Source organism: Solea solea, chromosome 1 (genome assembly GCF_958295425.1).
Source record: "Solea solea chromosome 1, fSolSol10.1, whole genome shotgun sequence".
Lineage (NCBI taxonomy): Eukaryota > Metazoa > Chordata > Actinopteri > Pleuronectiformes > Soleidae > Solea > Solea solea.
The window spans coordinates 14,727,968-14,741,707 of NC_081134.1; the positions used below are offsets into that span (position 1 = coordinate 14,727,968).

The following is a 13,740-nucleotide window of genomic DNA, read 5'->3' on the forward strand; positions in this document are numbered from 1 at the left end:
GGGAGGCAACTCAATTTCTCAAATTCACAAAAAAATATCTTTTTGCAATCATTAATTAAGGGTGTCGAGTGCAGCACCAGGCAGCTCGCAGTGCAGTGATCCGCAGCTTTGGTATCCACGTCTGTGACGTCACACCCGTGTGTGCTTCTTCTGGACTTGACTGAAGAAGAAGATGGCGGCCTCCTCAGGTTTGTGTGCCTCCAAACTAACATGTACCGAAACACGAAGCGCGAGCCAAGTCGAGGCCTCGTTTGCATCCGCACCGACGAGGGTACCCGTTAACCCAAGTCAATGCGTTCACACAATTGCTCGGAGTTGTTTAATTTGTCGCAAATACGTGCTTTCGCCGCAGTGGCGATGATCACAGGGAACGTGTTGTTGGCTAAGGCGTTGTGACTGCTAGCTTGTCTTTGTGAGCTAGCTGAAATACCTCAGTGTGTGTGCACAATAACATCTGCGCTGTTAGCGTCACATTCGGCTTTGTGTTTTATAGCTCATCGTGTGATCCTCTCAAAGACACACGAACGTGTAATTAGCCGTTTAATAATGTTATTTGTATACTACTGAATGCGGTACTAGCTTTCTTTGCTACCAAAGCAAGTAGGCTAGTTGCTGGAATATTCCAGTGCGGCGCGGCAGCCACTGTCCATCCCGCTGAAGCCCCGTGTAGTTACTCATGTCTAAATAATATTTGAATCGGCATAAATTGTTTTTTGTGCTTACTCTCAAGCTCACATGATAATAAAAATAAAAACTAATAGAAAAATGGCTTCTCTGCACGATCGTGTTGAAATGGTCTCAATGGCACTAGAGCCCGCTGCTCTCATTAGCAACCAACTTGCTACGGCTATGTCCTAAACGCAGCTGAGTTTTTGTCTCTTGTAATTGTAGAGTTGTACGTGTGCGAACTCGTCGTCTTTGTCCGAGGCAGGTGTTTGACATTGTTGGGCAGGGAACGGAGGAACGCACTCGACTGCTATAATGTTACAGACAGAGTAATGTAGTTGCCATGCTTTGCTCAGCATAAAGTCGGAGCTCGTGTCAGTCTAACTGCTCTTCAGAAAGCGTTGTTATCTCAAAATAAACATGTAAATATATATTTCCGTCCGTATGAGCTGCACGAGCAAAAACAGGAAGTGTTTTTTTAAATCACAATCGAATCTCAGGACGAGTTGGTACGACCTGCTGCTGATTCATTTTTAACCTAGCATGGTTTAAGTTACTAGTACCACAGATAACATGAAGTGAAAGTAGGACCAGGAACTAAAAACAGTAATGGCCCTGTAAAACATGTTTAACTTAAATGAATATAAACAAGGATTTTTAACAAAGGTAACTAACGTCTATTTTCTCAATCAAGTAATTGTTTGGTCCAGGAAATGTAAAAAAAAAAAATAAATAAATAAAGAAGGAAGGAAACTTGATTGGTGTTTGCCAAATCTCAGATTGCCAGATAAAACGCACCTTAAATTGATCAAAAAATGGTGATTTAAAAAAATGTCAAACTAAAATTTTAACTTGTTCATATGTTCATTCAATAAGTTAGCCAGATTTAGTTTTCTTGGGGGACCCATAATAGTTGATGAATATATTAAAAAGCAGGAGTCAGCAATGATTTGGCCCAAAGGGAAACCATTGAAACCCCACAGGAAATGAGGACTCTTGATCACAGACAGACAATAGTACACAGCTGGTTCCTATGAATAGTAGACAGTAATTACATAGGCTGTGTTAGGCAGTGAATCCAACATGCTTTGGTTCATGTAAAATTCATATTGTAAAGCTTTTGTTATAGTTTTTATTTGTAATGTAGCTCAGTTTTAACAATGAAAAATGGTACTCATAACACTCAGTCATAAAATATGTTGTGCACTGTAATTAGATTATTAAATGCAATATTTTGGTTATCAAAGCAACAACAGTTAAAAGGAAGTCCAGGAAATGTTCATTATTTCCTTATCTTTTAGGAAACTGAATGATCAAACGAGAAAACTCTAAGCTGTGTATTTGATAATGTTAACAATTAGGGCTAAACAATTGATTATTTTCAAAACAAACTCTTACTTAGCTAAAGCATGCAATTAGCTAATTACAAAGGCTGCAATTTAATTCTATTTTTGACAGTTCTATCTTCTATGCAAATTTAAAATCTAACTCATTCATGCAGGAAACACTTCATGTCTTTATCATCCTTGCAATACAATTTAGAGTATTTAATTTTTTGGTGGTGACTCATGTTAAAAAAATATTGCAAATAAATGAACTACTTAAATATATTAAATAAGATGAGATTTACTTTTATTGATCTGAAATAGGTGGAATTTAAATTGACAGTACAAAAGGTAGCTGCAGAAAAGCAATAATAAATAAATAAAAATAGCAATTGCAACAGAAACAAAGAGACAGCAAAATATAGAAATAAAAACACATTTTGCAATTGCGAGATCTGTTAAAAAAAACTCAATGACACAATTTCCTCAAAACATTCAGCCTCTTAAGAATTATTTGAGCGCCAACATTACTAGCTTTCTTTACTACAGTTTTGCTGATTTTTTTTTAAAAAAAATTTCACAGATCATGCATATGCTACAATGTGCTGAGCTAAACTAAATTGATAATCACTGTCTTTCTGTAGCGTTTGCATGAGAGGTCAAACTGAAACTTTAGCACGCACACCAGATCATCTGAAATGATTTTTGAGGGTTTCTGGTTGTAGAGTTTGATTTAATGTTATGTGAAACTGGAAAATGTTAAATTAATGCCCCACTGGCAAGGACATATGGCTTCAGGCAGCTTCAGGCTTGTGGCCTTCTTAAATTGCTCCCATCACTTCCCTCCCTGTGAATTTGACGGCATGATCATTATTACGAATAGCAGTAGCCTTAACTTAAGTGCTGTCCCCTCAGCCACCACCACTCCTTCAGAGATGAGCTATAAGTGGTTCATCACTTACACCACCATGAGTGCCTGTCAAGCTGTGTCTTTATGCAACATTTGAATCATCTTCCAGGAACATTTTTCCATTAGCTGAACATTTTGACTAGTTAAGAATTATGTCATTATCAACTCAGATGTTACGACATTGGTCATAAGACAACTGGATCATTTGTTAAAAATCAGCAGTACGGGCCCATGTGCTTCAAATCTCATGACTGTTTTCAACCTGCTGTCAATACTGCAGAATTTCATTAAGCTGCGACATTCAGCAGCATCAGATGTCTTAAGGAAAGAAAAAATGTCCTGTGAGCAATATATCAAATTAGTCTTACAGCAGGTAGGTGAGAAGCTGATATATGCAGTTGCCACTAGTATATAATGCATTAATCCAGTTCATTGTTCCTGTCCTGTTTTTTTTTGTTGCATAGATCATGATGTTGGTTGTTGGGATGCATTGGTTTTCTATGAATAGAAAGATGAATGTGTGTCTGCATCAGTTTTCATGAAAGGGTGCACAGTTGGAGCACCAACAATGCCTGAAGGCCTGGATAATTATGCTGCAGTCCTCTTTCATGTAAAAAAAAAAAAGGTAATTTCATGCACAGTTGATGCGTGTACAAAGATGATGTCTAAGGCTATTGATTATTAATCAACTATTAAATTAATTGTCTACCATTTTGATAATCAATTTGATAATTTTTATTCGGCATTCTAGTTTTCTGGTTTTCTAGTTTATAGTAGTTCCATACTACAAATAACTCATTAGAACTGGTAATTTTTGGTTTGTAGACAAAACAAGACATTTGGGAACATAATTTGTGGTTTGGAAAACACTGATCAACATTTTCCAAAATGTTGTGACATTTTGTGGAACCAACAATTACTCGAGTAATTAATTATGAAAACAATTGTTGCTCCTGTTTACTGTCCTTGTCAATTTATTACATCACAGTCATTTACCCCACCTGTAATGACTCTTTCACTAAACAAGGATGGATTCTTTGTTCCAGAATCCCTAAATCATGAATTTTTACAGTAGCAAAACAAGCTATATAACCAATTTTAAATGACTAAGGCACATACCTACTTGTTTTTGGACAACTGTGGATGTTTATGGAAGAGGCAGATGAATAAGATGCACAGTATCAGGCCTTTAGGCTTCTGGTCAGCAGTCTAACCAGAAAATTGTTGGTTTTACACTTGAGGAATTTTAAATTTGCTGACAGATAAGTTTGGGTGCACCTCATCAAAACACTATAATCATTTAAGAGAGAAGAACATGATCTGATCTCTTGAAAGCATACAAGTTGAAACTGTTTTCAATAGTCTGCAGCTTTATAAATACCTCACTCTGCCAATAGTGTGTCATTAATCAGCCTCTCTTAAAATTAAAATGACTGATGCCCAGATAGCAGGTTCCAGTTTATAATGTAATTAAAATGGCAGTTAACAGAAATGGTGGTGGACACGTTAAAGCCCTAAAAACCCTAGAAGACTTCTTAGGAAACTGCTCAATTTGAAAGAAAACCATAAACTGCATTTGATTACAGAAACCTTCAGAAAGATTAGCAGACTGCAGTGTTGTCAGCTCACCTGTATGGACATGACCCTCATGGAAGAGTCTTTAAAAGAATCCTCTGTTTTTGCTACATATATTCACTGTAAGATATTTACTGGGGAACCTTTATATAAGCCTGACGTGTTAGAGAAACAAGTCCTGTGGACTGGTGAAGATATGTAAAGAACACTTGTTCTTTATTGTAGTTGTATGAAGTATTAGCCCATCATGGACTCTTGACTCCGCTGAGCTTGCCACGAATAACATGGCCGTGAGCAGAAAGGTTGGAAAAACAGATTTTAGCTGCTTTGCAAAGTGTTCACTGGAGAAAATCTGCACACAATTGGAGTTATTTTTGCACACACACACACACACATTAGTGATAGTGAATTAGTATAACCCATCCTTATATACCCAGGGAGCAATGGGGATTTGATACTTTGCTCAGGGCCACCCCTGTCCTTGGCTTGACTCACTCCTGGGCTTGTACCGACAACCCCACGGTTACAAGCCCGATTATTTTCCTCTTGTCCACAGGCTGCCCATCAATGTTTATGATACATTAAGAATATGCTGCTCTTTCTCACAGATAGACAGCCTCCAATTGGAAACAAAATATTCTAAACCGCACTTTCCCTGCAACAAAGTCCATAGAGAAAATCTATCATTTTACATCACAGTACGCAGCAGTTGTTACTCCACTGCTACCTCCATTAGTAAGTTCAAATGTGTTATGTTTGGACTTGGGTGTTAAAGATGTACTGCTATAGATGAACCTAAAAGACACAAACTGACCAAACAAGGCAACAGTAGACCAACAGTTCCAGTGTTTCCAGTGATTTTCTCTGTGGAGTTTGGTGCAGGAGAGTGAGCAAAATCGACCGTGATAATGTTTCATGCTTCAAAAAATTTAGAACATAAGCTTTGGGGGTGAACCAATGTGTTTGTGGAGGTGCCAGGAGTTGGAACATTTCACTGGCAGAGAAGATAATGAATTCAGTTAAATACAAACTGAAGAAGCACACAAAGTATGAATCATCCATGTTAGGCTTAACGATCCTGAACACAGCTTAAGATAATTCATGACTGTACCGAAATCTGTTCATCAACAGTGGGCATTACTCAATGAACTTGTAGAATTGTCTTGAGACCACTGCATGTGTTCCATTTCCTCCTCCTTCCCTTCTTCATTGATTTAACGGTTATTTTCCGTGTATACTGGCCTGTTGCAATCTTGGTTGGTTCAAGAATCAAAACTGTGAAGGAGCCATGCTAGTGTAAAAGTGCCACCAGAGCCTGTAATGGCGTATTTCCACCGGCTCTACTCGCCACGGCATGATTAGGTTGCGTCTCCACTACAAAAAAGTACCTACTTAACGTGGCCGGAGTCATCACTGCACGGCTAAGTGAAACTGCGGTGACTTTGTTTTATACGTCACACACACAAACAAACAAGTGACTAGACTTCTGTAGTTGTTGGAGATTAACCCACGTTTTTAGGATTGTTAAGCAGTTTTAACTTATCTACAGTTCGGCTTGATTTCTGTCCACACGTCTCCCGAGTACAGCCTCCTATAGACTACAGCGGCAGCGGTCTGTGATGCCACTCACGAGCGCCAGCACTGTCCCTAAATACACCTACACCTTAAAAGACTCCTGTTAAATATAGAGGTTTCCCTGGTAGTTGTTGGAGATTAACCCACGTTTTTAGGATTGTTAAGAAGTTTTAGGTGATCTACAGTTAGGCGCTGTTCGGCTTGATTTGTGTGTGGGACGTCTCTTCCCGTGACGGGACTCTGGCCAGTCAGCGGCCGGCAGTCTGACCAATCATCGCATGGTACCTACTTAGCACGCTTGGAACCTCACCAGGGCAGATACTAAAAATAGAACCTGGTACCAGGTACTACTCTAGTGGAAACGCTACTTAAACCGTCCCGTGGCGTGGCGAGGCGAGGCGAGGCAAGTAGAGGTGGAAAATGCGCCATAACATAATCACTAACCTGAAAAGAGCAGTGCACCCCAGACAGCCAAAATATCTCTGAGAACTAGATTTATAGAAAGGACAAAACACTGAATTGAGTACGACACAAAGACTTTACAAGTGTTCCCAAACTGAAGTGCCACGACCTATTTTGTTTTCTTTCTTCTTTTTTTTTAGGTAATCATAGTTACATAGTGATCAATGTTTCTGGTTTGTTTTTTCGTTTGTTTTTTCCCATTTTAGGAGTTAAAGTTCCACGCAATTTTCGCTTGTTGGAAGAGCTTGAGGAAGGGCAAAAGGGCGATGGTGATGGCACAGTCAGCTGGGGCCTGGAGGATGACGATGACATGACTCTCACACGGTGGACAGGCATGATCATTGGACCAGCAAGAGTAAGCAGAATTAACTGGTTTCGCCTTCCAGTACATGCATAGAATACTGTCACACCAATGTAGATGAACAGATACTAAAACTAATTTAAATGTGTTCTTCTGTGTTTTCAGTCCAATTACGAGAACAGGATATACAGTCTGAAAATGGAATGTGGACCTAAATACCCAGAGACAGCCCCGACTGTTAAATTTGTTACAAAGATTAGCATGAATGGGATAAATAATTCCAACGGGATGGTGAGTGTCAACCGCACAAACTGACAAGGTTGAATGTCGAGTTCAAAAATAGATTTGCACCGCAGTTCCCTGACATGTGCAATATGTCACTGTCAGTGGTCCTGTCACAATGACTGATATGGTGACTCTGTTTTCTTCTCGTTTTGTCTCACAGGTGGATTCACGTAGCATACCAGTATTAGCAAAATGGCAGAATTCTTATAGCATTAAAATTGTTCTTCAAGAGTTAAGGCGTCTTATGATGTCCAAAGACAATTTCAAGCTTCCGCAACCACCAGAAGGACTAAACTACAGCACTTAATCATAATGGATTGTGTCGACCCTCTGTCTTAAACCTTACTCTCTTAGAAATATTGTGTAAAATCATCAAGAGGCTCACTTCGCACATCAACAATATCATCTGCAAGAGCAAGATTGGACTTTCGTATTGCATAGCTCATTCAAAATTATGCCCCTGCAGTTAAGCACTGTAGGGTCCACAGTTATCTGCCTTTAATAAAGTTACTTTGACAATGACTTTTATGTTTGACCTGTTTCAGCTTTGAGTGGGCTTGAAGAAGGAAGCATGACACCACACTGAGGTTGTCCCAATAGTTTTTTGTCCAAACAACTGATCACTGAAGTAAATGGCAAGATGTGCATACGGAGGCATGTTCTGTAACTAATACCTAGTCAAAGAGAAGCCACTTTTTTGAGTTGTTCGTTAGCAGGTTCATCGAAATACCACGCAGATTGCTGATTATTAAACTGTGGCTGTAGTCTAAAAGTAGTGTCACGGGGCGAGAAAGATTTTTTTTTTATAAATATAAAAATATATATATCTGTATTTGACACAATACCAATATGTTTCTGTTCTGCAGCTCTTTGACATGTAACAGACGTTGAAGCCTGTTCTGTTCTGAAACCCTTGCATTTAACTTCTAGTGAAAATGGCAGGTGTATGAACTTGTGATTTTCTGAAATTAAAATCACTGTCTGCGACAAAAGTAACCCAGCCGTTGGAAGTTTCTTTGACTCTAGCTGCACCTTCAGTTTCCTGCTTTCCCCACAGCACGGCTTTAGCTGACAACTGAACGCACAACTCATGCATCATGTCGTAGGGGAAAGCTGTCTGTCACATAAACCAGCTTAATGAGAATTCTGGCTGAAACCACAGTGCAGGTATTTGATGCAACATATTGAACACTTCTGTTATTATATATTATTCAGAGTTATATTTTATAGTAGACGAACAAGCCCATTTCAGTCTGATTGATGGTTAACTCCGACCATAAGCACTGATTCTTGATTTAGTTGTGATAAATGTTCAGCTCTTTGACATGTCATTAGTTTATTGGAGGGAAGAATGGATTCAATTTAATACAAGCAGATTAAAATTAATGGAAAGTTTAAGTAACCAAATTGTTTTTAACTTGACTCCATTGAAGACGGCAGTGTTACCTCATCAGTTTTAAAGTGATGTCACAGAAGCACCTTTAAATTAAAGGTTCTTTTTATTCCCATTTGGTACAATAATTAAGCATCATTGTTTTTAATCAATACTATTCCATACATTTGAAGAGCAAACCCAACTGTACAAGACATGTTAAGTTTACATGGTTGTTCATTAATACTGCAACATCAGGCAGATCTTTGAGTCAACATTTCAGTTAATCATCAATTTTCCGCCTAGACAGAAGCTTGTGACATTGATCTGATAATGTGAATAACTTTACGATGGATGTTTTTGGTTTGAAAGCCACTGGCTCTTAATAAGGAGGTCTCTCTCTTTACAAACCTCAGTCCTAAAAAACAGTCAAGCCTCCATTGCTCACTATACAGTGAGTCAGTGTGTGATGTGTAAAAAATGATGAACGGTACTGGCATCTGCATTTGACCCATGTAACCTTTTGGGCAGTATATCTGCCTCACTGCAGCAGAGCCCGTGTCCTAGCAACCACGACGTCTGGGGGTCTGGGATATGCATATGACTGCCGGCCAATCTGTAACCTGAACTGTGACACCGTCACAGTGACATGGCAACAGTTCAGTGTGTGGTGATCGTTCAAACATGATCCCCGCCCCCCTTTTTTGACTGGGGTCACGTAATGTACAACAGTCTCAGCTGAGACAACTGATAAACATAGAAATAACCACAAAGGCCTATTGTCACATTATTTTTGACGTATTAAGGCAACATAGTTTAATTTATAAAAGTGCTGTACACAAATATTTCAAAACAAAGTTATCGGGGGTAAGAAATACAATCAATAACGTATAGCTAAAAGTAAAAATGGTTGAAAACAAAATCATAAATAGTAAATGAAACAATTTGGAAAAATTATTAGTAAAAGGTGATGTAATAAAATTGGATATTTTAAAAGGATAATATATACAAAATAAGTAAATTTGAATAAAATATTTAAAAATGTTCTGTTGATTTAAAAATCTACATTAAACAAATATGCCACATTTTTTTTGCTTACTATTTTCAAGCTGCATTTGCTAAACATGGTCTTTTATGTATGTGTGTTCCCTGACACTTGCTTTACTGCTCCTCATGGACAATCAACTCATCTCTGCATCCCCTAGAGGGCGCTCCACGCTCACGTATGCCCTCGTCACTAATGTGTGCAGGGGCTGCTGTTTAGAGGACATGACTTGTCTGAAAAGGCAGTGCCACTGTGTCGCTTCCGGTGCTCTTGTGTTCGTGCTTGCTGTCACTATTGCTTCATGAAAGTGACGTGCTTGGCAGTCAGCTGCAGGGAACTACAGCCTGTCTGTTTAGTAGGCCACTGTTCAGCTGGTGTCCCCGTGTGTCCTTAAACAAGACACAGAGGTTGTGTGCACATTTGTAGATGTCAAGTGAGCACTACAGAGTTGTTGGATCTGTGGTAGATTTCCTATAAGAATTTCAGCGTGTGGGTGTGAGATGAGTCAGTGTGGCGCTGCCTTGGCGATGACCTCGATCTTCTTCACTTTGTGCATGACATGGTTCCACTTTGCTCATGTGACAGTTAGTGAATGGTCCAATCTCCTATCTGCCACACTCTTCTTGCTTATTCTGCTCGTTTTCTTTACTCCCCAACTCTATTGGGATGTCATGAATATGAAATCAGATTTGCCGTGTGTTGCATCCAGTTCACTCGACACACAGCAAAGTCATCCCCAAGTATGAAAGACACAGCTCCAGGTTATGCAGGCATATTCTGTTATTTAGCACATGTACCTGCTGAGTTGTCTGCTCTGAACCTCTGCTCATGATGACTACACTTTTAAAATCTCATTTGAATTGACGTAGGAAAGGTCACTTGTCTATTTAAAGGCCCAGTGCATAACATTGAGGAGAAATTGAGGGTAAAATCACCTGATTGTATGAATTGTTGTTTTACCATTACCATAGAGTCAACCTTTTACGTTTATATCAAGAGTTGGGTCCACTTCATGGAGGCTTTGACCACCCTTCTTGTGGACAAACTGGACATCCGTTGGGATTTTGATGCTAACTGAAGGCTACATAGATTCTCCAACACACTTGGAATGGAAGTGCAAGGTGAATGCTGCTAAACTGTACACACTGTACCTTTAACATGCAGCTCCATTTGGCTAATATGAGTTTCAAACTCAGGTACCTGCATCAAAAAAAGAAACAAAAAGCACCAGCTGAAGCCACGCTGAAAGCACTATAACATACTAGCCAGTCTATTTGTATGTGTCTTTTTGTATACGAGTAACATTGCTTTACGTTGGAGACAAATGTGGACAGAAAGCCAGAGAGAGGAATCTAAGAAGGGAAGGAATGTGGTGAGGGGGACATACGTCTGGACTGCCGGCAGACTGCTGGAACCAGGCTTCTGCTCCCAGACGCTCACCTTTTGCCCCGAGAGGCCAAAAGGCCATGCCACGCGTCTGTTGATACTGTAAAAGGCTTTGTCTTCCTTTATGGTCCCCGAGGGGAGAACTCGTGTGTCTTCCTGAGAAACTCCATTTGTTCCCATTCTTTAACCCTATAGCGTAACTTCCATTATGAGAAGAGGATGCAACTATGGTTTCATTTTCTGAATCTTTTTGATACTTTTTATACCAAAAATTATGTGATGATGGTCCAGGGGACAGGATGACCTCAAACTAATGTCAACCCAACATCATCTCCCATAAAAACCTTTAGAAGTCAAACAACCAAATCATCCCCTATTATAAACTAGAACTAGGACAACAAGTACAACTAGACTGTGCAGATTTTGGCTTATTTCATATGAACTCCATCAGTGTAGTATGATGCCAGTAATAAAAATATATGTATTTTTATTTTTCAAAAAAAGCACGAGTTCTTCGTGCTTTTATCCACTTTTCAAAATTAAACATTCCTTTATCTAATCCAAAATATAAATCAGTCCGATGTCATTTTGACAGCCTGTAAACCAGGGACCTCAAACTCAACAGTGAACTTCTAGTCTGCCAGGAGGGGGCCGGCCAAAGTGGAAATAGTCAATGAACTGTTTAGTGATTTGAAATTAAAATGATATTTTGATAACCCATCATGATGTTACATGCTTAAAGGATGATTTTGCACACTATGCCAAAGTAAAAGTGTTTGTTTTGATATGTAGTTCACAAAAATGGCGGCGATGCAAAAATACATTTGTAACAAAAAAACAGACCGGAATATAAAATAGAATCAAAGAAATAATGGATTTAATAATGTGATAAATGTCTTATTGTAATTATAAAAATGCTGTTTGGTAAAGTTTTCATTCTGACTTTATAGTAAATTAAGGGCCACAGGACATCGACTGGGGGCCCACATGTGGCCCGTGGGCCGTGGGTTTCATGAACTACTTGCAGTAACTGAACGTAAATAAACATGTTCCCATGTTGGTATTCGTTATAGCTCCAGTCTGGCAGACATGACATTTTCTGATTCTGTGAAGGTCTTTGAGATCCTCATGGCCTTTTATCCTTATGAATTGTATACACATGTATAATTATATACAGGGCAAGAACTTGATCTGTCATTGATAGTGTACGTTTTTGCTTAATAGTCACACAAACCACAAGTACATTGTAAAAAAAAAAGGATGAAGAATCAATTTAATCAATTAACCTAAATTAAATTTGTGTCTAGCATTAAGACTAAATCATGTCCCAGATTATGTCAACAAGATTTTTTTTTCATATGTCATTGAGAAAGAAAATGTTTGAAATATCCTCAATTAGCCACACAGACAGTTTTGAGATAAATACAGCCGTGTTCCTGTATTTACAGTGAGATAAATGAATGGGCTCCTCTCTCCCTCTCTCTCTCTGTGTGAGAAAGGACACAGATTGGAAACACATGTCTGTTGCACCGCTGGCTCCCTGGGCTATTGACATGCTCTTCACAGAGCCATCCACATTAGGATGTGTGGCTGCTGCTGCTGCTGCTGCTGCTGCAGCAAGTGCTTGACTTCATTTTTATGCTCACTGATGTTGACAGACTATAAGATTCGCAAAGCGACAGACTGGAGTTATAGGAATGCCTTTGACTTGAATCTGCTGCTGGACGGCATATGATGTATGGATCCTTTTATCTGGGACATGAATTTAAAAGTCAGCATGGCGCTTGTAACAGCACAGCCTCGTCCTGGGTTTAAGTGACACAGAGCGGTTCTTCTTACTAAATGCTGCTGCAAAAAAAGGAAGAAGAAGGAAGAAGAAAAAAGTCAAAATCGCCTGTGTGTGTACTCACTACATTCCAGGTTATTTATATAGAGTGAAGAGAAAAAAACTGTATAGACTTCATGTCTCTGCTTGGTGAGAACTATTAAATTACTGCTGGATGTTTTTAATTACTTCACATAAATGTTTGAGCACAACACTTCTCCAGTGTTTGGAGGAGGAGGGGGGGTCTATAATGTCTCACATGTTAAGGGAAGCACTGGCTTGCACTTAATCATGGTGGTCCCTGTGTAATTCTGGCGTTGGAAATGTGGCTTTGTGAGAGAAAAGTGAGCATTCCTTCTGCTGGCGCAAGGGAGAGGAAATGGGTAATAAAACCAGGAGAAAAAAAAAACCTCGGCGGCGTGCTGGAGCCACTGATTCTGGGATCCACTTAATTGCTCTTAAATGAAAAAGATTTTTGGCTTCCCAGTTGCTGTGTTTAAAGAAAAGTCAAGTCAAATCCCACATGTATACCAGCCAAGCAGTGACTTCTCATCCAGCACTATAAGCACTAATCCCTCTCTTTCACTGGTGCCATTGGCGATATTATTATTAATATCGGGGAAGCTGCTGTTCACAAGCAGTAAATGCCAGAGGAGGTGGACGTTCAGCTCTTCTGCTCATTTACGAAGGCCAGAGAAGTCACTGGGGAAAGAAGATATCAATACTAGTGGGCTGAATGTTTTTATCGCTCTGATAATGCTTTGCTTTGAAATAAGAAGAGGCAAATGTTAATTCTTGTCTTTGACACGTACTCTCACGTGCTCTTATATCAAAGAAATGTAATTCTCCTTATAGCTCCATATAGCCATGATCTGTGGTGGACGTGTCATCAGCACCGCACGCGCTCATTAGGCAGGAGAGTGGCCTCTGCAAGTGCCATAGTATTGGATCATTATTACTGATGTATTACTGCAGTATTGTTCAGCCGGTTGAGGTGAGACTTTAATTAAATA

At 39.3% G+C, this 13,740-nt stretch overlaps 1 protein-coding gene across 1 annotated transcript; it reads left to right on the top strand.

The window, feature by feature from the left end:
* The first annotated feature begins 31 nt into the window (after nt 1-31).
* Nucleotides 32-8,095, top strand: ube2v2 (ubiquitin-conjugating enzyme E2 variant 2). Its single transcript, XM_058645114.1, has 4 exons — nt 32-188; nt 6,720-6,868; nt 6,980-7,105; nt 7,260-8,095. The coding sequence occupies exons 1-4, from the start codon at nt 173-175 to the stop codon at nt 7,404-7,406; spliced, it is 438 nt and encodes a 145-aa protein (XP_058501097.1). The 5' UTR covers nt 32-172; the 3' UTR covers nt 7,407-8,095.
* The last annotated feature ends 5,645 nt before the right edge of the window (nt 8,096-13,740 follow it).